The following is a 27,303-nucleotide window of genomic DNA, read 5'->3' on the forward strand; positions in this document are numbered from 1 at the left end:
ATCCTATATAATAAAAGCCTAATATGCTAAGTATCAGGTCATCTGTTGGCTGTTCAACCAATAAAAGTATAATATGCTAATTATATGCTAATGCTGCTCAACTGCTTGCTATGTCATGCATTGACCACCACAGTGCTCCAACTGGTAGGTTAGGTTGCTACTGGTGTCCAAACAATAAAGACTGAGCAAGATGGGCCAGACACACCCTGGAGCCCTCCCATAGTCCTTCCCTGGCTAGCCAACCTCCCATATCTCTCCCCGGCCACTATTGTGCACCAGTGGGGTTGCTCGGCCTGGCCTGCACCCTCTTGCAATCCAGGACCCCTGTGGGATGTCATAGAGCTGCTTTCAACCTGACAGCAGAATGACCAGTTGCTATGATGTGTACTGACCACCATGAGGTAGACACTCAATGAATGAGCTGCCCCCTGGTGATCAGTGCACTCCCACAGGGGAGCACTGCTCAGCCAGAAGCTGGGCTCACAGGTGGTGAGCTCAGCAGTAGTGGCGGGAGCCTCTCCTACCTCTGTGGCAGCACTAGCGCCTAAGCTGTCAATTAGTCATCCCCCAAGAGCTGAGGGACCCCCTTCCAAGTGCATGAGTTTTGTGCACCAGGCCTCTAGTAAATTATAAAAGCTAAGATATTGTATCTTAAGAAAAATAGTTATCTATACTAATAAAATAAAAATATGCAAATTGACCATCACTTTGTAGCACCCACTAGCCAATCAGGAGTGAGTATGCAAATTAACATCATTGCCTCTGTAGAAACTGACAGCAGGGAAGAGGCAGCTCCCAGCATGGCCTGCCTGGGGAGCTACCTTGCTCCCAGCATTGCCATGGTGACCAGGAGCAAGCAAGCGTGGCCCTCAGGCAGCTCCCGGCATGGCCTGCTTGGCAGTCGCTGTGGTGTGGAGCAGGCAGGCCCCACAGAGAGCAGAGAACCACAGGGAGTGAGCCTAAACCATCAGTAGGACATCCCCTGAGGGCTCCTGGATTGGAAAGGGTGCAGGTCCAGCTAAGGGACACCACCCCCCAAGCATAAGTTTCATGCACAAGGCCTCCAGTTTTTCATAAAACCTTTCAAAGATAAAAGAGGAGCAAGGATTCTGATGGTCCATTCATTTGAACGGTGAAGAGGTGCATTGCTCAGGTGCCAGCAGATATTTTACAATAGGCTCAATGCTGCCACTTCCACCAGGAAATGACATACAATCCCCCAGTTTAAGGGCTTAGTCCCACAAATCTGCACTCACCACCCACTGTAGATGCCAACGCACATCCAGTGTCACCACCTGCTGTAGATTGTAGTTCCAACAGCCTTCTGCTTGGTATGAGTGAAATGCTACAGCAGGTAAGATAACTCAGAGAAACATTTTCCCTACTAGATCACCAATTTATTACAAAAAGATATAACTCAGGAAGAGATGGATGAAAGAGAGGTATGGAGAAGGTATGGGGAAAAGATACAAAGCACCCATGTCCTCTCCCAACATGCCACCCCACACCCCAATTTCCACATGTTCACCAACCTGGAAGCCTTTTGAGCTTAGTCATGTTGAGTTTTTATGAGGATTTCATTGCATGGGCTTCATTGATTAAAACATTGGCCATTGGTGATTGAATCAACTTCTAGCCCTTCTTCCTTATAGGAAACTAGGGGTGGGGCTGAAATGTTCAGCTCTCTATTTCTGGTTGCTTCCCCTGGAAACCAGTCCTCATTCTTAGACGCTTTCAAAAAGTTACATTATTAAAATAAACCCGTGTGCCAGAAAGGAGCTTGCTGTAAACACCGAGACACTCGTTTCACCTATGTGGCTGTGAAGACATCTAGGGAACTGAGGACGAGAGACCATCACCACAAACGGTGCTCCCGCGCTCCCAGCAGGACATGCCCTGGGTCTTGGTGTTCCAGGAAGGCTGAGGTGACACTCCCCACTGGGTGCTGGGAGTGGAGCCTTCTGCCTACTCTACAGTTAGCTGTAGGTTTTATATAAGTAGAAAAACAATGTCTCTCTCTCTTCCATCTAACACAAAGGACCACTTCCTGAGAGGCCTCCTCTGAACTACTTGTTGTTTACAACACCATTTCTGACACCAAATGTGTGGTGTTTTCCCCCCATATCCACTAACCCTCCAGTTCTCCAGACACCAGCATGTGCCCTCAGATTCCAGTCAACCCTGACAGAAAGGACCTGGGATGGGCACAGCATCCTGGGCCAAAATCCCCGGTGCACACCCTGCTCTATGTCAGACACCAACCACAAGTCTGGGCCACTCATGCTTCTATCAGACTGGCTATAAAATGGGGGTTCCCACAGTCCCCTCCTCATGTTGATAATTTTCTAGAACAGCTAACAGGGCTCAGAAAGCAGTTTGCTTCCTTTTACTTGTTTCTTATAAAAGATTGGACTCAGGAACAGCCTGGGGTGCACAGGAGGAAGGATGGGAGCTCCCATGCCCTCTCCTGTCACAGGGCCTCCCAGCAGCATCCTGCAAGTTTTCTGAAGCCCCTATTTCAGGGTTTTCACTGAATGCTATTACATAAGCATAAGTGATTACATCATTGGCTGTTGGTTATTAAATTAATCTTCAGCTCAACTCCTCCCTGGAGGCCAGGGGTAGGGGGCAGGGGCAAGATCAAAATTCACATTCTTCTAAATCCTATTACTGGGTACTCTGGCAACCAGCCCCCATCCTGAAGCTATCTTGGGCCCCTGTCACCTCATTAGCATAAGCTGAGGTGAGGTTGCCCTCATCTGGATGGCAACAGGTCCCCTGGCTTGTCACTCAGGAAGTCACAAGCGCTGCCTGGCTGGTGGCTCCTTGGTCAGAGTGTTGTCAGTACACTGAAAGGTGGGAATTCCATTCCCAGGTGGGGCACCTACCCAGGTTTGAGGTTGGATCCCTGGTTGAGGTGCAAATGGAGGCAACTAATCAAAGTTTTTTTCTTTCTTCCTCTCTCTAAAATCAATGAAAACATATAATGATATGGGGATTTTTTTTTAATGGCTTTTAGGGGCGGAGCATGAGGGGAGGGGCAGTGTGGCAGGGGCGGGAGGGAAGGTCCCCCACCCTTCGCCTGATACCTCAGGCTGTTCCTAAGTTGAATCTTTTATATGAAAACTAACAAGTAATAAGAAGTAACCGTGTTTGTGTCTGTGTCAGGAGACAAAGACAAAATATATATATAGTGTGAAGCAAAAGAGGTTTACAGTTGTGCCTACCTTTGCTATACCCTTTATGTGCTATACACATATATCTACACACACACACACACACACACACACACACACACATACTGAGTGGCCATATTATTATGATCTATGAACGCATAATAATCTGGCCACTCAGTTTGTGTGTGTGTGTGCGTGTGTGTGTGTGTGTGTGTGTGTGTGTGTGTGTTAGAGGATTAGAGGCCAGATGCATGAATTCATACATGGGAGGTTGGCCGGCCTGCCTACTGGTCGAAATCCTGGTCAAGGGCACAATTTGCATATTAGCCTTTTATTCTATAGGATATATACTGAGTGGCCAGATGATTATGTGTTCAGAAGTCATAATAACTTGGCCACTCAGAGTATATGCCTTATTACATCACCATATCGCACCCCACACCAAGTAAAGAGGGCCAGGGATCTGGGTCCCATTCGTGCTGTGGACTGGTTTGAGATTTAGCCTTGGCTACTTTGCCCTCCACTGTGTGAAAATACATGCACATCACTGAGTCAAAATGAGTCCAAAGAAAATCTTCACAACGATGACATTCAGAGCCTGGTAATCTGAAAGATAAGGACTGGTTTGTACGTAGTCACTACACATTGAGCCTGTGAATGTGGTCTTGTGCATTAGATGCACCGCTCTCACTTCTGAAACTATTGCAGTGTCTTCTGGGTAGGCACCTTGGCATCCAGGGGCAGGGCTGACCTGAAGGCTTTCCTAGGCTCGGGAACAGACTGGGTGGCTGCTTCTAACCTGGAGAGCTATGCAAAGGAGTTTGTGTGGCAACAACTTGCAAATCTTTGAGTCCCAGTTGAATTCCCTGAGTTTTCTCTGAGTTTGAGAGTCAAATACATTCCCAGGCCCCACCTGGGTGGGTCTAGTCCCGCCTTGTCAGGTCAGTGGAAGCGTCTGCTCCTTCACTTGGCCTACCTCACTGGAATATGAGCCCAGCACCCAGGTATCCAGGCCCGTGTGTGGGCTGCTCTGAGGTTAGGCAAACAGTGGAATTGGATTAAACAAACTCGCAGAGTTGGGATACCACCACTAAGTGTCGTTTGGCTTTGTCACAATTTCTTTTTCTTAAAACGGGGCTCATTTTGTTTCAATAAAGTAGACCGGTACTTAGCAATTTGCAAAACATGTTTGATACGTAAACAGATTGTTGACCCCATTTCCTTGAGGTTTAGCCTCTGCCCCATCTGATTGCTGTCTTTGCTGTGGAAGAAGAAGCAAAGGCACAGGGTGAGCTGCGAGCTCGGGCGCTGGGCCTGGCCTTCCCTCTCAGAGCTCCTGCTTCACTTCTCCCTTCCTCAGAGCGGCCTCTCCGAGGGGGTTCGGTGCCAGTTCTGGACTCGCCAGTGGCATGACCGCAACCAGCAGATTGCCACCACGTCAAAGAAATGCAAACTAAGAAGAGAAATGGAGAAGCATGGGGGGTAGGCATCACTTGGGCTAGGGATTTTCTGGGGGTGGGGTCAGTGAGAAAGTGTAGCCAATGGGGTCCAATCAGGGAAGAGAAACCACAAGTAGACTAAACAGCATATGTGAACACTAATGAACAAAATAAACTAACAAACAAAATAGAAGGAGACTCATAGAGACAGGCAGCAGCTGACACTGCTAGAAGGGAGGGGTGGGGAGCTAGTGAGAAAGGTGAAGGGATTAAGGAAAAAACAAAAAACAAAAATCTCAGAGACACAGACAACAGCTTGGTGGTTACTAGAGAGAGAGGTGAGGGGAGGTAGGAGAGGGTAAAAGGGGATAAATGGTGATGGAAGGAAACTTGACTTTGGATGGTAAACACACAGTACAATATGCAACATATTGTAGAACTGTACACCTGAAACCTACATAATTTTATTAACCAACCAGTGGCCCAGTGCATGAAATTTGTGCACTGAGTGGGTTCCCTCAGCCCACCTTGCCCCCTCTCACAGTCAGGGAGCCCTCAGAGGATGTCCTAATGATGGCTTAGGCCCACTGCCTGCTGCCACTGCTGGCTGCTGCAGCTGCCAAGGTGTTTTCATAAACACAGACTCCAGTCCCTTCACCACAAAAAAAAAAAAAAAAAAAAAAAAAATGACAACTTTCTTTAGGCATTTTCAAGATGTATCTTTCATAAAACATAACCTTTCTTTCTTTCTTCTTCCTTCCTTCCTTCCTTCCTTCCTTCCTTCCTTCCTTCCTTCCTTTCTTCTTTCTTTCTTTCTTTCTTTCTTTCTTTCTTTCTTTCTTTCTTTCTTTTTTCTTCCTTTCTCTTTCTTTTATCCTCACCTGAGGATATGTTTTCATTGATTTTAGAGAATGTGGAAGAGAAAGGGAAAGACAGAGAGCAACATCAAAGTGAGAGGAACACTTTGATTGGTTGCCTCCTGCATGAGCCCTGACCTGGGCCCCGGCCAGGGAGGAGCCTGCAGCCTCGGAACAAGCCCTCGATCAGAATTGAACCCAGATTCTATCCACCGAGCCAAACCGGCTGGGGCACGATATGACATTTCTTATCCCTCCAGCAGCGGACCTTTGATTTTTCCTCCAGGAGAGAGGTGGAAAAACACTAGATCACCTTCTTGGATTCTTATTAGGCAAGTTACCAAGAACGCTGCAAGTGGCCTACAGGGAGCTTAGCCAATGAGCGGCCAGAAAGGGAGTCCCCTCTGCAGCTCATGTGCAGAGGCAGGACTGCTGGTGAGGGCCTGCCCTCGGCCACCGACAGGCTCTCTTCCGCTCTCTCTTTTCCCTCTCCCTCTCCCTCCGGTCCACTAGCTCTGAAAAGCAGTGAAAAAATATCCTCTGGTGAGTATTAAACACAAAACACGGAATAATAGGCCTCCTCCTTGGAGATGCTGAATATGTAGGCCTGAAAGAGAATTCGTGGCTCTGTGAAGATCCCTACATGAATTTTATTAACAATGTTTGGAAAAATAGCCTAAGCTACACCAATGATTCAAGCTTGTGCTTTTCTGTGTTCCAGGGAAGAATCAAATGATCCTTTGTTTTATTGTGTCAAAACAAAAATTTGCATGTGTTAAATACATAATTCTTACTCAAATACATACTAGCAGATGCAAAGGTTCTGTTTAACTCAGTGAAGGGACAGGCAGGATGATAATGCTGTTCAAATGAGATTGCCAAAGGTGAAAGCTTGAAATAAAACTGCTAAACTAGATATAATCTGGGTAATGTCCTATAGGACAATAAAACCATTACTTTTTGAATTGGTGTATCTTCTAGACAGAAATTAGTTATATCTTTAAAATCCTAAAAATTATTTTCATCTTCTCACTTTGCTAATCAGGCCTGTAAAATGTCAAAATACGTATATGGAACTTACTTAATTGTAAATAGTGTGTCAGACTTGTGTGTTTCATAGAAAAGGAAATGATCATTCTGTGGGCCTCTGATGCCCCAGTTATTCTGAAAGGACTTGCTGACAATGTTTTACTCTGGGCCTACTATGGGCCAGTCCTTGCCTCTCAGGGCCTGAGAGGCTGTGGGCCAGCCCCCCCCCCCTCCCCCCGTCCCTGTCTGAATCCACTCAGAGGCTCACCTGCGCACACAACCTTCTTCGTGACCCTTTATGGTGTGCTTGCCTAATTTGCATATATATATGCAAATTAGGCCAGCACACCATAAAGGGTGATATAGGCAGGCGTTAACTGTGATTCTTTCAGTTCGTGAGGAACCCATGTATCGAGTTTTTGAACATAGCCAAGTTGTTTTAAGTGATTTTCAATGCATGTATGTGATACATGAAGCTTCTCTGCAATCTCACGTGCTGTACTGTGACAGTCCGAATTGATTATTGCTTTGATTAGGGCGTCATCAACTTCAACTGGACGACCAGAGCGTTTTTCATCTTTGAGTGAAAAATCACCAGAACGAAATTTGGCAAACCAATTTTGACACTGCCGTTCTTTTAAGGCTTCGTCACCATAAACAGCACATAACTTTTTATGAGCTTGCGATGCGTTTTTCCCTTTGCGGAAATAAAAAAGCAAAATATGACGAAAATGTTCCTTTTGATTTTCCATTTTTCAACGAATGCCAAACGAAAACTACAAAACAGATCAAAAAACTTTTTTTACTGATTAACAGCTGAATAGCCAACTATCAAATAACAAAATGTGTTTTACATTTGTACTACGTCTGCAAACCTAAAAATTCAACTGAAGCCATATATGTGTGAAACCCGCAATTACTTAGTTGCCGACCCAATAATTAATTTATATATATATATATATATAGAGAGAGAGAGAGATCTCACCCCAATAAATTTTAATGAAAATTTAAAAAGTACATTAAATGAAAACCTATAAGATATAAGGGACTCCATATGGTAGCCTCGGGCTGAGAGATGGCTGCAAAGAAGGACAGAATTAGAAGGGGCTTCAGTCTCGCTGGACAAGGCATGGATGGGGCACTGGCCCAGAGAAGCTGCGGGTTAGCCGGGCTGCAGCTGGTGCGGAGTTGCTGAGCCCACATGTAGCACCCTCCAGGGCGGACAGGAGCAGTCAGCGGAGCACCTACCTGCAAGGGATCCTGCTTTCAGGAGGAGAAGGCAGGCAGGCAGAGAAGGGCTGCTCAAGGGTACCCTGGCTGCACAGGCCTGCTGGGTTTTCCCCAGGGGTCACCAGGCAAACCATGTGAAGTTGCGGAGGGACCACTTCCAGGGCCCGTGGCTCCGGCAGGATCCACACGAAGTCCTCCTTCCCGCACGCTGACCTCCCAGGCTGGGACGAAGTTGCGGGAAGCCCCTTCCTGCTCCAGGTCCCTCTGCTGAGAGAGCTCCGCATAGTGCTCACGTGAAAGAAGAAATCTTATAGGATTTCATTGTTGGCTATAGAGCCCGCACTGAGGGGAGCTGAGAGGACATAAACTGGTGGTGACAGAAAACTGAGCAAGAATTAGCACATAGAAGGTGCTCAGTAATTGAAAGCTGAGAATATGATAGCTATTCAGGAAAGCTGGATAAATTTAAATTAGTTGGAATACATTTAAAATTAAGCAGCTGTGTTCATCTTAATTGTCATGTCATTTGTTGTTGTGAATTATCTAACTAGACACAAAGTTAAGAATCTGTGTGTGAAATAATGCTCATCTCTAATTCATGTCTCTTTTCTCGATTTTCTGTTTGCCCAGGTCTTATACAATATACTAATCGCCTTCACAAAGATGCACAAGTTCGAAAGCATCGAGCCTGTGGACGTTTTGGCCGGATGTGCCCGGTTCATTATCGTGGGGGTCGGGGGAGTCTTTTTCGGCATTATTTTTGGATTTGTTTCTGCGTTTATCACACGTTTCACTCAGAACATCTCTGCAATTGAACCGCTCATAGTCTTCATGTTCAGCTATTTGTCTTACTTATCTGCTGAGACCCTCTACCTCTCGGGCATCCTGGCGTGAGTACAACCTAAGGATTATCTCTCGTAGCAAAAAAAAAGAGCATTCTGGCCCACGTCCTGCGGACCAGCCTCTGGTGAAGCTGGGCTGCAATGCTGATTCTCAGAGGGGTGGCGGGATTCGGGTTTATCAGGCACATGTGAAATCTGATGCAGGTCCTTTGCCAAACACTCTAGCATTTGTGTGTGCTCTCTTCTCCTGATTGCCTGAGGAGAGCACAGCAAGTACAAGGTCACTTAAAAATCATCAGAAAAGCTGCTGCTGACAAAATCTGGGAAACAGTACATTTTTTTCTTTGAAAAATTCACTCTTTGAGTTAGGGGAAGCATGCCCTGTGGGACTGTCTTCTGCTGTGGGCTCTGCCTTCTGCATTTCTTCAAACCACATTGCAGCTCCAGGACCTTCAGGGCAGAGTGAAACCAGGCAGATGGGATAAGACTGGAAATCCAGGTCTCTTTTTTCTTAATGAAAAACATCATGTAAACATTTATTCTTGTGTCGGTCGTGGAATGAGGCTTTTCACCATGGCCCTTACACCTGGTCATGTTGTTTTCTCTCAGACGTTATTCTCATACTAGTGGAGCAGGGGAAGAGAGGGGTTTCCTCTGCCTAGCCTGCAACCTCTCCAATTGGGAACCTCTTGGGTGATGTCCAACCACAATCTAGAATCACTGGCTCTTAACCATTCATCAGCCTGCTTGCCTGATCGCCCCTAACTTTCTCTGCCTGCCTACTTTATCGCCCTAACTTCCCTTCCTTGCCGACCTGATCTCACCCCCAAATGCCCTCCCCTGATGGCCTGATCGCCCCTAATGACCTCTGCCTTGGCCCCGCCACCATGGCTTTGTCTGAAAGGAAGTTGAACATCCAGAAGATGGCTGGTTGACAGGTCTAATTAACATATTACTTTTTTATTAGTACAGATGAAGCTAGTTGGACTGCAATAGTTAATTTTATTGTACAAAGATAACTACTTTAATTAAATATAACAGTGTAAAAGCTAGGAACTCCTATTTCTCACCTTAAAAATGATCAGAACTACTAAGACAAGGCAAAGTTCTCTTCACCCACACCCTTCCTAAGTGGATCTAAACCAGAAATATTTTGAATGAAAAAATTCTTATTAAATTATTGGAAGAAATGCTGCTCAGGAGGGAGACACTGAGGCACCGTGTTGAATGATTCCTCCTAGGGAATCACCATGGATATTTGGGTTAAAAAGGCGGAGTGGAGAGACAGTGAGGGGATCGGCAGAACTCCTGGGTGGGAGGGCAAGATAGAAAGAGCTGGGCTTCCAGTGTGGCATGAACTCCTGCCATCGTGCTGTGGGAAGGCCAGCGTGCCCTCCTCCCACCACATCCAAGTCCTGCAAACCCCTGGGGAGGATGAAGAGGCAGAAAGAGAATCCGTGGAAAGGCTGCAGCCAGAGAGGGGAGGGGATGTTTTCTCGAGATAAATGCAGGAGTTGTGTGTCTGTGGCATCAGCAATACGGTGGGTTTGTGGAGAGGGGCAAGCCCTCTGCTTCCTCCTGAGACTCGGCTCCTCCTGCAGCATCACGGCCTGTGCAGTGACAATGAAAAAGTACGTGGAGGAGAACGTGTCCCAGACGTCCTACACGACCATCAAGTACTTCATGAAGATGCTGAGCAGTGTCAGCGAGACCCTGATCTTCATCTTCATGGGCGTGTCCACCGTGGGGAAGAACCACGAGTGGAACTGGGCCTTCGTGGGCTTCACGCTGGCCTTCTGCCTGCTCTGGAGAGCCATCAGTAAGTAAGGGGCCGCGGCCAGGAGCCCGCCTGCTGCTTTCAGTGTCCCTTATCCCTTCCTGAGTGCCCTAGCACAGTGAGGTGATGCCAACTGGTTCTACTGGTTCGGGGAGTACGGGCACCTTGTGGCCTGGAATGCTGTTTACTCCTTCACTGGGTTCAGAGTCCTTAGTGACTGACAAGGCTCTGCCTGGAGCAAGGAGCATTATTAGTTAGTTGGAGGGAGACCGTCCACAGCTCACATTAATATAGCAGCGCCTTCTCCCTGCTCTGCTTTGCCCGCTTGCACCTGAGTCAGATATAGACTGAGCTGTGAACTGAGGGCATTTGCGCTTTTGTCCCAGGAAAAGTGAGATGTCACATGTTGTGGCCTGTGTAAGGCAAGCACTGTTAGAAATGTTTTCCTAAATAACACCGGTGCTGTCAGCTGAGGGTGAGTCTGATGCACAGAAATCAAGGGCCGGGAATGAATCTTTACTTATAAGAAGTGCTTGGTGTTAAGTAATAAAGACAACTCTCTACATGATGTAATTAGAACCCCCTCTATAAAATATGCCTAACTTAAAAAGTGAGATGTTTTGACGAATGGCTCCTGGTTTATTTTGTTTTATGTTTCTGGAGCTAGAAAAACATTAAGTGCTGAACTATAATGTAAGTGTTGACTTTTGACTAGAAGCAATTATATTTTAAAGTGATTTGACCAATATTTAAAGCATTTAAAAATATATTTTTATCAATATTGTCAAGCTGATACTCAAAGAGAAATTAGGAGAAATGGTAGAGAACTTATTAAGCATTAAATTAATTTAGGATAGGTTTCAGGATCTTGAAAAATAATAAGAATGAAGAAATATTAAAATATTCATAAAACTTACTCTGAATATGTGTGCCTCAAGAGGAAAAATTTAAGGAAACTTTGATAGAAATGTATAATCCCACATCAAGTCCTGGCACTATTACTAAACTGCTATTCAACTTTGGACAGATATTTAACTACTCCAAATATTCCTCCTCAGCCACAAACTGTGTGTGTGGACAGCTTTCTGAGCCCCTGTCAGCAAACGCTGTAGGAGTGCAGCGTTAGGAAAGCGAACAGGAGAGAAGTGACATGACTGAGCTCTGGTCCAGGCAGCAATACAAACCACCTAGGGGTGGACACTGGGCCCCTTCAACACCACTGACCTTGGCAACCGCCCAGCCGACTCCCATCCTCTGACAGTGAGAACAGAGCCAGGTCAGATGCTGCTCTCCCACCCCAGCCTGCTCATTGCAGCTCACACTGGTTCACACTCAAGGAGGCACATAACACATAGGCCCTGCTCTGTAATTACTTACAGCTATGAAATTAACTTCAACCCACATCCCCCTTCTGCAGAATATGATCAGTACCTTCCTTAAGCAGGTGCGACATCGAGGACATGACACAATTAAGAGCCTTGCCCGAGGTCTCATGATCCATAAGCATGCGGAGGAGCCAGGACAAACAACAGGAAATGAACAGAGGGAATGTGACTGTCTTGAGCTACCAGTGTGCCTGTAATCAAAGGCTGGGTGCCATGAAGTCTGGTGATTAGAAGTCACATGACGATGCTGAGCGCTGGAGTGTTAGTGCAGGGACCTCTCGCACCAGGAACTACTGCACTGACGGCAGTAGGTCACATGGGTAGCCTGCTGGAGATGGAAAATCAATGTGGTAGAAAGGACCTCTGTTTTAAATACGCTCTCCTGCCCTTCACCCTCACTTACAGCAAGAACCCTTCTCTTGAATTCTTGCCAGCATCCTTTTTGTTTGCATAGAATCTCGAGAAGAACCAAACCAACCACAAAAGATGTGCTCATCCTGTAGAGACCACAGTCACAAAGAAGGAGACTCCTTTTACACTGAAAATTACACACCTCCTTTGGTTACTCAGTGAGAACATGAATGATAGAAATGTTTTATTCCCCAGACAATGCTTTGGTTTTACCTTGTTTTGAAAGACAAAGCAAAACCATGAGCATAAATTAGAATGTCTAGGTCACATCTCATATCAGAAAGTATCAAAATGTATGACAGTAACTGCACACACTCAGAGGACTCGAGGAAGCTCCTGACCGGAGCACTGCTGTGCGGACGGGCGTCACGGGTGAAGGAATGAGGCGCCAGCTCTGAGGGCCTGCGCAGGACGTGGTTCTCTCATTGCACCTCCAGGCGCTCACGACCCTGTCAACACCCCCCTCTGCAGGCGTGTTTGCTCTCTTCTACATCAGTAACCGCTTCCGGACCTTCCCCTTCTCCGCCAAGGACCAGTGCATCATCTTCTACAGCGGCGTCCGCGGAGCGGGCAGCTTCTCACTGGCATTTCTGCTGCCCCTGTCTCTTTTTCCTCGGAAGAACATGTTCGTCACTGCTACTTTAGTGGTTATATACTTCACTGTATTTATTCAGGTTGGTAAGTTTTATTCCTATTTGAAACAAGTAGATTCTTTCAGGATTATGCATTAAATTACTATAATACCAAAAAGTACACTTTATTTGATTCTCAGACATGATTTTCTATCTCTATATTGTGTTTATTATTTTTAGAAATTAGATAATATATCCAAACTAAATTCCCACATATTTATAAATCATGTTTGTGCTATCCTTCAACCTCTAAAATATGTTGGTTTTTAACCAGTAAAATATTCATCCAAATATTCCTGGGTAACAGGTGAATTATAGCTACTCTCTGGTGTGTTGCTTAAAATTATATTCCAATTAATACTCAAAAGCACAAATTTTTATTTTAGCTCAAGCTACTTTTCAGCAAACTAGTAAGAGGTTATTTTAAGGGAGGAAACTAAACTCCTGCTTTAAAAATAGTGACATAATGCCTATTTTATTACATAATTTAAAAGAATTAAATAATAACCAAAGAGTGAAGCATTTAGCCAATAGAAGCTAATAAAAAACAAAGACATAAAAATTGGGAGTTTTAGAAGCTGCATTAATAGATTTGTTCTCTATTATGACAATCTTCACTATAACAAAACCCTTTATTTTCTTACTATGCTCTAGGGAATCACAATTGGCCCTCTGGTCAGATATCTGGATGTTAAAAAAACCAATAAAAAAGAATCCATCAATGAAGAGCTTCACATCCGTGTAAGTTAATTCTGTCGAAATTAGTAAGTTAGTGAAATGCGTTCCACTTGCCGCCTCTGAGAGTAACCTAGGGCTTTGATGAAACATGTGTGTATTCCCCAGACATAGCTTCTTTCCTCTCAGCTCTACCAAGAGTGACATACTAACTCCCTATCACTGTTGTGAGAAGTCACTACACACTCAGTGGTTTAAAAAAGCACAGTAATTATCTTATATTTCCAGAAGTCAGAAATTCAAAATGGCTCTCAGTGGGCTAAAATCAAGGTGTTTTGGGGCTGCATTCCTTTCTGGAGGTTTTAGGGAAGAACTTATTTCCTTGCCTCGTCCAGCTTCTAGAAGCTGCTGGCATTCGTTGGCTTCCTGGACCCCTTCCTCTTCACAGCGAGTGGTGGCCGGGCCGGTCTTTCTCATGCTGTGTCCCTCCAACACTGACTCTGCTGCCTTCCCTTTCATATTAGAGACTTTTATGATTATATTGGGCCATGTGGATAACTTAGGATATTCTATCTTAAAGTCAACTAACTGGCAACCCTAAGTCCATCTGCTCTTAATTCATCTCTGCACATGTAGTAATGTGTTCACAAGCTCTGGGGATTGAGACATGGCATCTTTGGAGACCATTATTCTGCCTACCAGTCTGTCCTCTGCCCTCCAAAGGTTCATGTCTATTCCACACGCAAAATACATTAGCTCTATCCCAACATCCTAAAAGTTTCAACACATTATTTTAACTCAAAGACCAAAAATCTTATCTAAATCTTATCAGTTTAAAAGTCCCAAGGATGATCATCACATTTGTCTAAATCAGGCGTGGATGGAGCCCGGGTATAATCCATCCTGAGGCCAAACTCCTCTCCAGTTCTGCATCTGTGACACTCAAGAAGTAGAGTAAGTTATCTTCTTCCAAAACACATTGGTGGGAAAGTCATAGGATAGCAGCTGTAGATAATCATTTTCAAAAGGGAGGAGAGATGGAAGGAAAAAAGGAGTCGCCCATCCCAAGCATCTCTCTCAGTTCACCTGGGAAAACTATTTGGTTTCAAAGCCTGAGAACAATCTTCTGTGATTCTTTGTTCTGTCTTCTTAGTTTTAAACTCCACCCTCTGAGTCATACTCCTTTTTTCATCCAAGGTGGCCTGTTGGGAGCTCATTAGTTTGATCGGCCTGTTTTTTGCCTGTAGAGTTTCGGGGATCTCAAAGCCTTCTTTATTTTGTCTTTTCTCTCTCCCTTTTGGTCAAAGCTGGCAGTGTTTCTGAGGAGAAAAGCAGAAGCAGTAGGAGATATATATATATTAAGACCTTTGTTACAAGGAATTGGCTTGTCTACTGTGGGGACTGACTAGACATGTCCAAAATCTATGAATAGGTCATTAAGTTCTAAAGCTGGGAAACTCTGTGTCACTCCAATACTGACTCTTCTGCCTTCCTCTTCCATAGTAAACACCCCCATGATTACCCTGGGCATGAGACTCAAATTCTGTGCTCAAGTGGCAACCTCAGCTCTGCTCTTCAGGCCTTGCAACTGACCAAATCAGGCCCGTCCACATTTTCTGGAGTGTTCTCCTTTACTTAAGTAGCTGGCTCTGGACTTTAATCATACCTGCAAAATGCCTTCGCTACAATAGAGAGATGGTGTTAGCAATGACTGGGGACTTGCCTAGATAACCTGACCCTTCAGAGAACTTTCACTGTGACTAATGTAGAGAGTTGTCCTACTTGGTTCTAAAACCCTTGTTCCAGTGGCACCTGGTCCCCTGCTCTTCCTGACGTTGATTAGAAAGGGGTGAAGGATTCTACTGCCCCCACAAATGTCTCTGTGCGGAGTTCAGTGAAAATAGCTATGGAGTTCAGTGAAAATAGCTATGGAGTTCAGTGAAAATAGCCATGTCTGACAAAGAGGAGGTGAAGTTGAGCATGGCTTCTACCTGTTAATTTTATTGAAGTTCTATACAATCATGAATGGAGTATTATTCTATGTGGCTCCAGGGAATATAAATGAGAATGGAGGTATGGAAGATATAGGGAGAGAGGCTTTGGCTCCGCTAATAATGAGCACTCCAACCTGTTTCTTACATGACACACCCAAAGCTTAAGGGGGTGTGCACGCCATGACTGGGAACATGTGGCACAGACATTTTACAAGAGGTCGGAGCTCTGAGGGGATGATTGACTCAGGTAATTTTTAGGTTTCTTTCATCCTTGTGAATTCATTTTGTTAAAGCTGGAGAAACTGCTGAAATCATTCAAAATTAGCCCTGAATTTCATGGCCAAAGTCACCTGAGAAAATAAAGCAATTAAATTTAAGAAAACCCAAAATAAAAATTTTCAAATTCATTAAAGAATATTCAATAGATGAGGATAAGGAGTATTTTAAAGTAAGTAATGCTTTAATCTAATTAAAATTTTTTATTTCTTTATCCCCTCTGCTTATTATTTTGAGAAATTAGAGATTATATAAATTTCTAATATATAATCTAAGACAATAGAAATTGGATATTTCCTTTGTATTATATAGCTAAGACAATAGAAATTGGGTATTTCTTTCTTATTTGTTTTCTTAAAAAAGTTATAATTATTATGAGGATATCCATCAATTAAATATTTCAGAATTAATTTAGTATTTTAATCTATTTTGCAAAAAAATTTTAGAAGCTACTATGAATCTTAATGGTCACAAATTTAAATTATATCAAGACTAATTTATAAATTTCTAAGAGATTATCCTTTCTCCCTAAATTCCTATGAACAATTTTTATAAATCAAATGTAGTATAATTGGCTTGGGTGATGAAATGTAAATACTGAGACAAAATGTCAGATAAAAGAATAGAGACATAGGTAAATTTTATTGTCATATATTTTTATAATAAATATTTGCAGTATTATATTTTAGAAACTGCATAAATTGGATATCATTATCTTTTCTTTTGCAATGAAATTAGAAGTAACAATTGTTTATTAGGCTTTATATCCATGTGATTTCAATAATGAGATTTCCTCAACCACCCTAGAAAAAATGATTCAAATGAAATGGCAAGTAACCTGTTTTCATTGCAAGTTATGTGCATCATTAATGAGCTTTGTTCAGCAGTCTTTCAGTCCTGAATGAAGTTAAGTCACTGAGGAAGGAATGACACATGCAGTGGTGTGAACAGAGTGAGAGGAGAGGCTAAGCTCAGAGGAATCAGGCCTCCTGTGTGCCCGGGGCAGCAGCGTCCCTGTGTCTTAGCGTTAACCTGCACCAGCAGTCATTTTCTTGCATTTGGTTTGGCAGCTGATGGACCACTTGAAGGCGGGAATTGAAGATGTGTGTGGGCAATGGAGCCACTACCAAGTGCGAGACAAGTAAGGAGACAGGGTCCCTCTCTAGAAAGGATGTTGATGGCGTGGAACTCCAAAGGTTACCCTGAAGCTGGGCGTACAGCTGGGAGGAGTCTAGAGGAGGGGGCCAGAAAGACGAAGGGGTGGGAGCCGGCCAGACAGGGGTAGACGGCTCTCAGAGGGCCGCCGGGAGTGTGGGCGGTAACAATGTCGGGAGCAATGTGTGGCATTAAATACGTAACAGTCTCTGTAAGGTGTCTCCAACGCACGGCAACACCCTTTTTGAAATTCAGTCTCAGGTTTAAGAGGGAAAGTGGGGCTAGAGGTAAAGGTTGTGAGTCCTCAGAGTGTTTGCACTCCTGCTCCAAACTGGCGGCTCTGAGCACCAGCGTGCAGAGCAGCCTGAGGAGCCTGCAGAGGCTCACGATGACCCCAGCCCAAGAGCGACCAGAGCAGGTTCTCCGCCATGGAGGTGTGCTGGGCTCCCGCTCCGGTGGCCTCAGCACAGGGGCAGGAGGACGGCACCGCAGGCATTGGAACTGACCAGGTTTGGGTGGAGGGCCAGGCTGGCTGTAGGACAGCGGCCTGCTGCGAGCTGTCAGAGTGAAACTCCTGCTCCGAAGCCCAGCCCCTCGTTTCTTCTTTACAATTGGGGCTGAGCGAGGCTGGCCCTGCTCCCCACTTATGCACACTTTTTGGCCTGATGGCTTGTCCCTTCCTTTTGTTTCATTGATTTTTCCTGTATTTCAAAAAATGCATTAGTTCTACTATTAGATACTTTTTTACAAGTGTGTTCAGCGGCTATGAATTCCAGGCACTGCCCTGGAGTTTCTCAGACTAAAGTTAGTAGTAATTTGTTTAAGAAAAATACAGGTACATAACATGCACAGAAAGTAAACATTTCCACAATGTTGGTTTTCATTTTTAGGTTTAAGAAGTTTGATCATAAATATTTACGGAAAATCCTGATCAGAGAGAACCTGCCGAGATCCAGCATCGTTTCCTTGTACAAGAAGCTGGAGATGAAGCAAGCGCTTGAGATGGCGGAGACCGGGGCGCTGAGCGCCTCAGCCTTCTCCAGGCCCCATCAGTAAGTGCTGGCTGCACTCTGATCTACATTCGTTTCCCGTATGTAAAATGGAAATTTCAATTATAGTTTACTTTAAATATCATGGGTATTAGTTTCAGGTTTACAGCATAGTGGTTAGACAATCATATACTTTATAAAGTGGCCCCTGATATTTCAAGTACCCACCTGACACCATGCATAGATATCATATATATATACTAGAGGCCTGGTGCACAAAATTCATGCGCTGGGCAAAGGGTTCCCTCAGCCTGGCCTGCACTCTCTTACAGTCCAGGAGTCCTGGGGGCGGTCTGACTGACAGCTTGGGGGGCCTAAATCATCAGTCAGACATCATTAGCATTGCCAAGGAGGCGGGAGAGGCTCCCACCACCACCGCTGTGCTCGCCAGCCATGAGCCCAGCTTCTGGTTGAGTGGTGCTCCCCCTGTGGGAGAGCAATGACCACCAGGGAGCAGCTACTGCGTTGAGTGTCTGCCCCTTGGTGGTCAGCACACATTATAGTGACCGGTCATTCCACCATTGAGTCATTTGCATATTAGCCTTTTATTATGTAGGATACACTGTAGATGAGACCTCTAGAACCATAAGAAATGCAAAAAATTCACTGTTAGCCCATTATCGAATTCCCCCACTTAAAATCAAACTGCCCTCATCCCCTCCCGCCATGGGGCGTGTGCTGCACCTTGGAAACCACCGGGCTTTTTCTCTCTGAGCTTCATTTCTGAATCCATACATACACGTATACCATGGGAATTGCAATCTCTTCTCCACCTCCCACTCTGGATTGTCATGAGGAGGTTCTGAGCTGATAAACCTAGAAATGTTTCATCCAGTAAGTGATGTCTAAATGGAAGGGACTGTTATTTTTAAGCCCCCAGGAACCCTCGCAGGTGGCAGGAGCTGATTAGGGGAGGAGGGCATGATTGTTTCCTGGGACTGTAGTTGTGGAAGCTTTGCAGAGGGTTCCGCAGGCCTCAGAGGGGTGGGCTCTGGCCAGCAGCCCTGTAGCGGTGGGTTGTCCCTGGAGGTGCTGGCCTGGGGGGAGTGGCACTAGTAGGCCGGCGAGGCCCAAGGGGAGTAACTGTCAAACCTTCCCACTTGGTGCCATTTTTTAAATTGTATGTGGCTGTTTCGTAGCTGTGCCTGCTCAGGGCTGGGTTCCAATCTCCTGGAGCTGGGTGGGGGCCAGGCCAGGGGTGAGCCAGGTGGGCTAGGAGGGTGAGTTTAGCTGTGCCCCAGCGAAGTGTGCTTCCACTGCAGAGATGCCGCTGCTGCTCTGGGGTGGTGGGGAGGGGCTGACCCTGGGGGGCCACTCAGTCCTGCCTCCACAGGGTCTGGATATGTAGGGAGGAGAGATGTGCCCGGCCCCACTGGAGTGGCCCAGCAGTGACAGACCTCAGGCCTCAGGTGCCTTGGGGGCGCGGACGGATCTCCACTGGTGTGCTATTGCTGTGGGCACCCTGGCAGAGTGGTGGGGAAGAGATTGGGAGTCAGAGGTGTGAGCTGTAGCTACCCCCGAGGCTGGGTCTTCTCCCTGCCCGGTTAGCCTCTCCTTTCTCCCAGGGGTGCGGGGCTGGGGTAGGGTGTCCGTGCATCCCCCTGGGGTGAGGGCTGGGGTAGGGTGTCCGTGCATCCCCCTGGGGGTGAGGGCTGGGGTAGGGTGTCCGTGCATCCCCCTGGGGGTGAGGGCTGGGGTAGGGTGTCCGTGCATCCCCCTGGGGGTGAGGGCTGGGGTAGGGTGTCCGTGCATCCCCCTGGGGGTGAGGGCTGGGGTAGGGTGTCCGTGCATCCCCCTGGGGGTGAGGGCTGGGGTAGGGTGTCTATGCAGAAGGATTGGAAGAGCTCCCTGTGGCCGCTTCCTCTTCCTTCTTTGCAGTCCGGGCTCCTGGCAGGCGCTCTCCTCAGACCCGGGAGCTGGGCTCTGGCCACCTTCCCCTTGCTGCACAAGCAGCCTCCTGCTGGTCTGTCAGTATGCAAATTGGTCGTTACTGTGACACCATTAGAACCAATTAGCATATTACCTCTTTGTATAGAGAGATTGCTGGCTATATTCCCTGTGCTGTACTTTACACCCCTGTGACTGTTCTGTTTCTACCAATTTGTACTTTTTAATCCTTCACCTTTTCACCAGCCCCCAGCCCCTCCCCTCTGCAAACACTGATGTAGATGTTCAAGGCCAGGCCTTCCAGGGCACTGACTTGTTGCTTTACTGAAGGGTGATGTTGGGTGGGAAAAGGGAGGAATTGTGACAAATAGACCATCTCTCTGTTTTGTAGCTTGGCCATGACCAACCTGTTTCACCTAATTCCTGAAACTACGTTCCAGCAAAGGTTGCCTTCTTACCCATGAATATTTAGAATTCTAGTATATTTTATAAGACTTTCTCTTTCTCTTTCTAATTAGAAGTCTCTACCTTCTGACCCCTATTCACCTGGTTCTAATCCTGCCATTGCGTTCCTCCCACGAGTCATTTTCCTTCCTCTCTTGTATGAAGTCAGCATTCTGAGGGACTAACTTGGATTTGGGATGAGTGGGGCTAGCAAGAGGCATGATGGCTGGGGGACTATTATAAAAGAAAGCTGTTTGTCATTGTGTCTAAGGGAAAAAAATCTGTGTGAGATTGGGAGATTTGCCTTGAGTCCATGTGAGACCAGCTTGGAATAGGATTGGGGGGACATGCTTCCGGTGGGGCTGGTGGAGACGCAGTGTGTGGAGGGGCAGCGTTATAAGACGTTTCCCTTGGAGGCGTGGTGCTTCTATTGGAGCATCAGGAAACCAATTATCCTAAGAGCTGGCTCAGTATATTTTTAATATATTTTCATTGATTTCAGAGAGGAAGGGAGAGGTGGGGAGAGAGAAACATCAGTGAATAGAGAAAATCATTGACCAGCTGCCTCCTGCACACCCATTTTGGGGATTGAGCCTGCAACCCAGGCATGTGCCCTGACCCAGAATTGAGCCACAACCTCTAGTTCATAGGTTGACACTCAACCACTGAGCCACACCAACTGGATTCAGTATTTTTAAAGTTGTTTTAACTTCCTAACATTTAACAAGAGCCTCTTCCATACCACAAGAATGATTCTCCACCCTCCGAAGCCCAGGTTTCTGCTAAGAAATGCTTTCTGGTTTGAGCAAATTAATCAGAACGTCTGCTTAACGTGAGGAGCACCAGCCCTCCACCTGACCCACTCAGCTGGTAAGGACACTGGGTCAGGAGCTTTACTAATGTCCTCACGTGAAGAGAAGAGCTAAGAATAGATGTTAATGAGATTGTCACCACGTCTGAGTGTTACTTCTCACCCAGGTGGGTGGGCAGCACCTCGCCACTTCCATGGCCTTGTGTGACTCCGGGTCTGCAGGAAGCGCCTGCCCCTTTGTCGGCGGGACTGTTTGGAGGCTGATTAGTTTGTGTCAGTGCTGCCCATTGCACGGCTTCCAGGACACTCGGGAGCTGACGGAGGAAGCGCTGGCAGGTGTGTGCTGTGGGCCGTGCTGAGCCGTGTGAGAGCCGGAAGCAGAGAGAACATTCAGTTTAGCGGTCCTGTCCTTATTTAAAAGTTGATACTTCATTCATCATGGATTCTTTGCATTGACCTTTATTTCCTAATGAACTGCATTCAAACCCCATCAGCTTGATTGCTGTGCTGAGGTGTGGAGGCCAGTGTAGGGAGGGGCACCCTCTCACTTTGGGCCCAGCCCTGCTCCTCAGGCACCTGCTATGTGAAAGCAGATGCAGTCCTGCCCTCATGAAGTTGGGTCATGACACTCATACAGAAAGTTATATTAATAAAGTCAAAGGTCACACTGATAATCCTAAGCCTGGGGAGCTATGCGAGTATAGAGGAACAACTCACCTGGGTCCCGGCTCTGAACTGCTCACTGGCCGATGGCATGGCACTAACTCGCTAACTCGCTGCACAGCAGGAGGCTTGACAGGCTCTGGCAGGTTAGGCCCGGGGACTTCCTCCTGTGGTCTGCTTACTGGTTAGGTGAGCACTTGGTCTAGGAATGCTTATCTCAATGACAATCAGCTACCCTGAGCTAAAGCTTAACCTGAATCTCTGTATAAACAGTTGCCCCCACTTCTGGCCTGAAGAAATTCTAAACCAGTTTTATTGAGGGGGAGAGGGGTCAGGGGAGCTTCTGTTAAGGTTGTTATTTTTTCCAGACAGGTTTAAAACCTTGACTCAAGATTGATGAGAAAGCCTTCTAAGTGAGAGACAAATGTTTCCATCTATTGCCCAAATGGTGGAGAGGCTCTTTAAACTCATATGTAATTCAAGTTTAGTAGTTAAATTGCATTTATTTGATCTCATCAGAAATATGTCAGACACCCTTGCATAAAGGAATTTTGCTCCTAAGATCAAAGCAGCTAATTTCTTAATAAACAAACCTTCATACAATAATAGGAAAAAGACGTGTGCATTCAGCTCACTTTTTATTATTCTGTGTAAAATGAAAACAGCACAGTGCACATGTGTTCTTTAGAAGTTAAATGATCCTTCCCCAAGAGGCTTAGATCTGCAAACTGTGGCTCCAGGGGCCCTTCCCCGAAGCTGTCCCCAGCACACTGCACTCTGTGGACTCCAGGGCTTTCTCTGGTTTACCTGAACCTCAAACAGCCCTCTGGAACAGGGAGAGTGTGTCCTTGGATCATTATTTTAATGTGAGGCATCCCATTTACCAGCGAGTAGTAAGCTCTTAGAAATACCAGAGAATAGAGGTTCAAGTTGATTAAAACTGTGGAAGCTTTAACAATATTTGGTTAATATTTTAGAGCTATTGAAATATTTATAAATTTATAGGCATAGCAAACTACAACTCTACAACTAAAAAATGTTATATTTTAAAATTCCCAAATAATTTTAATGTCATTTATAAGAGGTATAAAATTATTGTAGTTTAAATGTTTTTTATTTGATCACATGTTGACAGGAATACGTTTAGCTTTATGCATTCTTATGCCAAAGACTCTGGAATGAAACCCCATGCAATTTTCATTCTGTAATGGAGCCTTGTTGGGGGAGTCAGGCCTGCCCCGCACTCTCCACTCCTCTGAATGCTGCAACGGCAGAGACAGGCTTCGCCGCCAGCTCCCAGGAGGCTGTTGGGCACAAAGTTTGCTCAGTGAGCACGGCCTTCAGTATCTTGACATATTCCCCGGGGATTTCATGTATAAAACTATTAAGAGGATGGATTCTTCTACCATGAACCAGGGAATAATATTGTATTTGGGAGAATTAATATTATAGCATGAATATAACATCTAACAGATTTTATGTCTATATTACTCGGAATTGAAGCATCTTTTTACATTATTCTGGCATTTTAAAAAGTTAGAAATGTCAACATTTTATTTGAATACGATTTAGTTTCATACTTTCCCATTCAATTTTTGTTTGTTTGTTTGTTAATCCTCACCCAAGGATATGTCTTATTTTTAGAGAGAGTAAAAGGGAAGAGAGAGAGAAACATTGATCTGAGAGAGAGAGAGAGACATGGATTGCTTGCCTCCCACACATGCCCTGAACAGGGCCCGGACTAAGTCTGCAACCAAGGTACATGCCCTTGACAAGAATCAAATCTGAGACCCTTCAGTCCACAGGCCAATGGTCTATCCACCTAGCAAAACCAGCCAGGGCTCATTTTATTTTAATAGCCATGAAATTTCCATAGAACTTTTATTTAAGGTAACAGAGCTTTCTTTTATGGATAATGAATGAAGGTTGAAATGACAAAGATCTTTCAGTTCACAATTTTTCTTCTTTTGACCAAGAGATTATTAACATTCATTTCTCTAATGACTGTATCTCTCCTGTGCTCGTGAGGTCAGTGTTTCAGGGTGATTCTGCTAACCGAGTGGCATATGGGAAGCTCCCAGTGTCGCTGCCCCATTAGCAGCTCATCTGCACAGCTTGGGCTGCAGCTTCCTGTGGGTGAGTGAGAGGAGTGGGAGCGGATGACCTGGGGCCTGTGCGGCCTCCAGCAGCAGCCTGAACGCACCTGTAATTACACTTGGCCCTTCCCAGCGTGGTCACTTATACACCAAGGAATGTGCGAGGTCAGGTCCACTGCTATCTGAAAGTTTAACTTCAACTTTCTTTACCAATGGTGTTTCCTATTTGGCTGTTTTATGACACATACAGAAAATTGAATTGTTTATTAGCTGTTCTTTCTGCTTAGCAATAGATTACTTCCACCGTAATACAGGCATGTGTTCAGATTGTTGGAATGTGTGGGTGTATCTAAATTAGAATAAATTTTACTTGAAGGACATTTAAACAGTTAAGTTGAAACATCTTTTTGATAATGTTCAGTTCACCAAGGGTAGTAACTGCATACAATAGTGTTGACAATTGTAGAACTAAACTATGAAGACTCTGGTTCAGCAATTCTGTAGAAAGAGCATTAGTTAGTGTGCAGACAGCATTGCTAAGCCCACCCTAGCATTCTGTGATGGCCAGTAGTCACATCTTTAATTCTCTTACCAATTGAAAATTACTTGCAGGACATCCTTGCTGTTTATGACTATACTAGAGGCCCAGTGCACAGATTCGTGTACCGGTGGGGTCCCTTGGCCTGGCCTGAGCCCTTTAACAATCTCGGACCCCATGGGGGATGTTAGACTGCCAGTTTAGGCCCAATCCCTGAGGCCAGGCCGAGGAACCCCACCAGTGCAGGAATCCATGGACTGGGCCTCTAGCATGCATATAAGATCTTTGGTTAATCTTTTTCCACCCTCTCTCCTCTCCCCTTCCCTCTGAGATTCATCAGTCTGTTCCATGTTTCCATGACTGTGCCTTGAGTGTCTGCCCCTTGGTGGTCAGTATGCATTATAGCTACCTGTTGAACAGTTGCTTAGGCTTTTATATAGATACATAGCTACCAATGTTTGGGAAAATTGTTTAAAAGTGGTCTGTTTGGGAACTAGTAACTACTCATCTCTGTGATCAATTACCCTAAGACTTGCTTTGCAAGCAGCTGTTAGCACATTCAGAAGAGCTGCAGCCAGAGAGAGAAAAAAGAAGGAAAAACTCTGTAAGGGTTTATTATACCAAGTGTTAAGATAATAGTATTAAAACAGGAGGAAATCATATTAAAAGATGGTTTAATTTCCTTAGTGCTCTCTTTTTAGTTCTTTAGTTCTGCAGTGAACATACATTACTCGTGCAATAGTAATAGAAATTACCTCCCCTAGATTCAAATGACTGAAATCTGATATATTTCTCAATGTGATGCCATGACTTGGAAATCCTCAAAGGACAATTGTGCATTGAGGTTGACCTGAGCATGACTTGGATTTTGAACCCTCTCTGGGAACTCAGGATGAAGGAAACTGTGGGAGCTGGACTGTGCGGAGGCAGTGAGCAGTCAACTGTTTCTAGAATCTCACTGAATCCCAGTGTCTCAGAACTAGGCTGGCTTTTGCATAATGAAAGCGTCCCAATTCTCCTTGTAAAATATGATACCAGTTTCTTACAATGTCCTTTAACTGAAGATAAAATTCCTGAAGGAGCAGTCCCTCGGCAGAGGTACTCATAAAGGCACATGTAACAAGGTCATGCTCTCAGCTCAGAGCTGTGGGAAAGAGGCGTGTGGAGAGTGCTGCCCACGTGTGGCTCACACCCAGGACAAGCACAGGGCAGGTCAAGAACAGCCTTGGCTGGGGAGTCTTATTGCTGTTGAATCGAATAGTAAAAGGTTTGCTTTGCATTTTATAGTATTTTTACATTGCTCATTTTTCAATAATTGACTTTGTATTTTACAAACATGTTTTATCATAGCAGTATGAGGGAATAAAATGAGTTGTGTTTCCAACATAAAAACTAAAAGGCATAGAAACTATATCTTCAAAGTGTGAGTCCAGACCTGCGATGCCCTCTCACGCCTTGGGAAGCAGCGGGGGGCTGACAAGAAGCTTCTGAGCTCCCAGGAGCCCGTGATACTTTCAGGCTCCCTTGCCAAGGTGGGGAAGTCATACCTGCCTTTCTCCTCTGGTTCCCAGGGCCCAGCCATCACAGGGAACCAAGAGGCTTTCCCCTCAGGACGTGGCATCCATGAGGGACCTTCTGACGCGCAACATGTACCAAGTTCGGCAGAGGGTGAGTAGGACTGTCCTCCAGCCGCCCCTCCCCCCCCCCTGCCCTGGGCCACCGCTCTAAGCAGCCTCTGCTGGACCACTGCCCGCTGCTTGGTGTGGAGAACAGAGCGCTAATTGTCCTGTTTCTGCTGCAGAGCTGGGTCTGTGGCAGGAGAAGAAATGAGAATCCAGTGGCTGGCCACAGGGGTCAGGCCCTCCCTCCCGAGGGCAAGTGTGGGGCCCTTGGCCACCACAGACAGGACAGCCCGAGGTGGCCGCCTCCAGCTGAGCGCCTGTAAGGAGCTCCAGAGGCTGAGAGGGTTTGGCCGGAACGCTGGAAGACCCTACCTTGAAGAGGAGCTGGATCGGGCGTGTGACTTCTCAGTTTGGGAAAGTGTGTGGAAGCCCCGCTCTTGGGATCGTCCCAGTGCACAGAAAGGCCGGTTCTGAGCTCTCGGAGACTCGGACTTGGTCCCAGGACAGCAAACCTGATCCTCTCACAGGGGTGTAAGTCTGAGGTTCCGATGGAACTTCCCAAGTCTGAGGGTGATTATAAGCGAGTTGTTTACAAGGGCCTTGGTTTTCATCCTGCCGTCGCTCAATCCTGAAGAACCTGCCGGTTTAAAGAACGTGGGCTGCCTGTGCTCAGCCCTCCCCAGGCTGATGAAGGTGGAACTTAGGGAAGGCTCCAGAAACAGAGACAGAGGTCCTGGGTCTCCAGCCCAGTCTGAACGGAGGCTCGCTGCCCACCTCCCTTTGTTCCGTGTCATTACCGGGAGCCTCTGCCTTCCTTCATCAGCGAGCCTGCCCAGTGTCCGGCACTTCCCTCTAAGCTGTGCCTTTCTTGTGGTCCCCAAATAAGCAGCTGGCGTGGGAAGTCACATGGGAGACCACAGGTAATAAACAGAGGGCCTTCCAAGCCTCCGAGAGGGCTTTTGCCTCCCCTTTTGCTACAATACTTTGAGAGAGTGGAACTTCCCGTCCTTCCTAGGTCATGTGACTCCTCACCTCCCCCAGGGTCCTCTTGCTCTCTTGGAGGAAATAGAGCTCTACAGATGCCACCAGAACAGCCATTTGACTGCTTTGTTTCTAGTGGGCAATCTGCAGTTTTGAGGATTGTCACAGAAGGTGACATTTGTAGCCCTCTCGCCTGGGAGACAGGCCAGCAGGCCCTCACAGGTGCTGGGATAGTGATGACAACCCCTTTGGGAAGAGGCCATCTTGGGAGTCGGGAGTCCCATCTGGGCGGGGCCGGATGAGCGCAGGCTGAACCTGGAGGATCCTAGTTCGT

The 27,303-nt window shown here is 46.0% G+C and overlaps 1 protein-coding gene across 1 annotated transcript in view; it reads left to right on the top strand.

Annotated features, from left to right (window-relative positions):
* SLC9A4 (solute carrier family 9 member A4) overlaps positions 1 to 27,303 on the top strand; it is a 69,108-nt gene that overhangs the window by 17,624 nt on the left and 24,181 nt on the right. Inside the window, exons 3-9 of the mRNA XM_036453938.2 lie at positions 8,362 to 8,621; positions 10,175 to 10,392; positions 12,618 to 12,820; positions 13,433 to 13,519; positions 16,794 to 16,864; positions 17,769 to 17,930; positions 25,938 to 26,034. Coding sequence (XP_036309831.2) covers positions 8,362 to 8,621; positions 10,175 to 10,392; positions 12,618 to 12,820; positions 13,433 to 13,519; positions 16,794 to 16,864; positions 17,769 to 17,930; positions 25,938 to 26,034 — 1,098 coding nt within the window. The remainder of the gene's footprint in view (positions 1 to 8,361; positions 8,622 to 10,174; positions 10,393 to 12,617; positions 12,821 to 13,432; positions 13,520 to 16,793; positions 16,865 to 17,768; positions 17,931 to 25,937; positions 26,035 to 27,303) is intronic.

Source organism: Pipistrellus kuhlii, unplaced genomic scaffold (genome assembly GCF_014108245.1).
Source record: "Pipistrellus kuhlii isolate mPipKuh1 unplaced genomic scaffold, mPipKuh1.p scaffold_m20_p_27, whole genome shotgun sequence".
NCBI classification, from domain to species: domain Eukaryota; kingdom Metazoa; phylum Chordata; class Mammalia; order Chiroptera; family Vespertilionidae; genus Pipistrellus; species Pipistrellus kuhlii.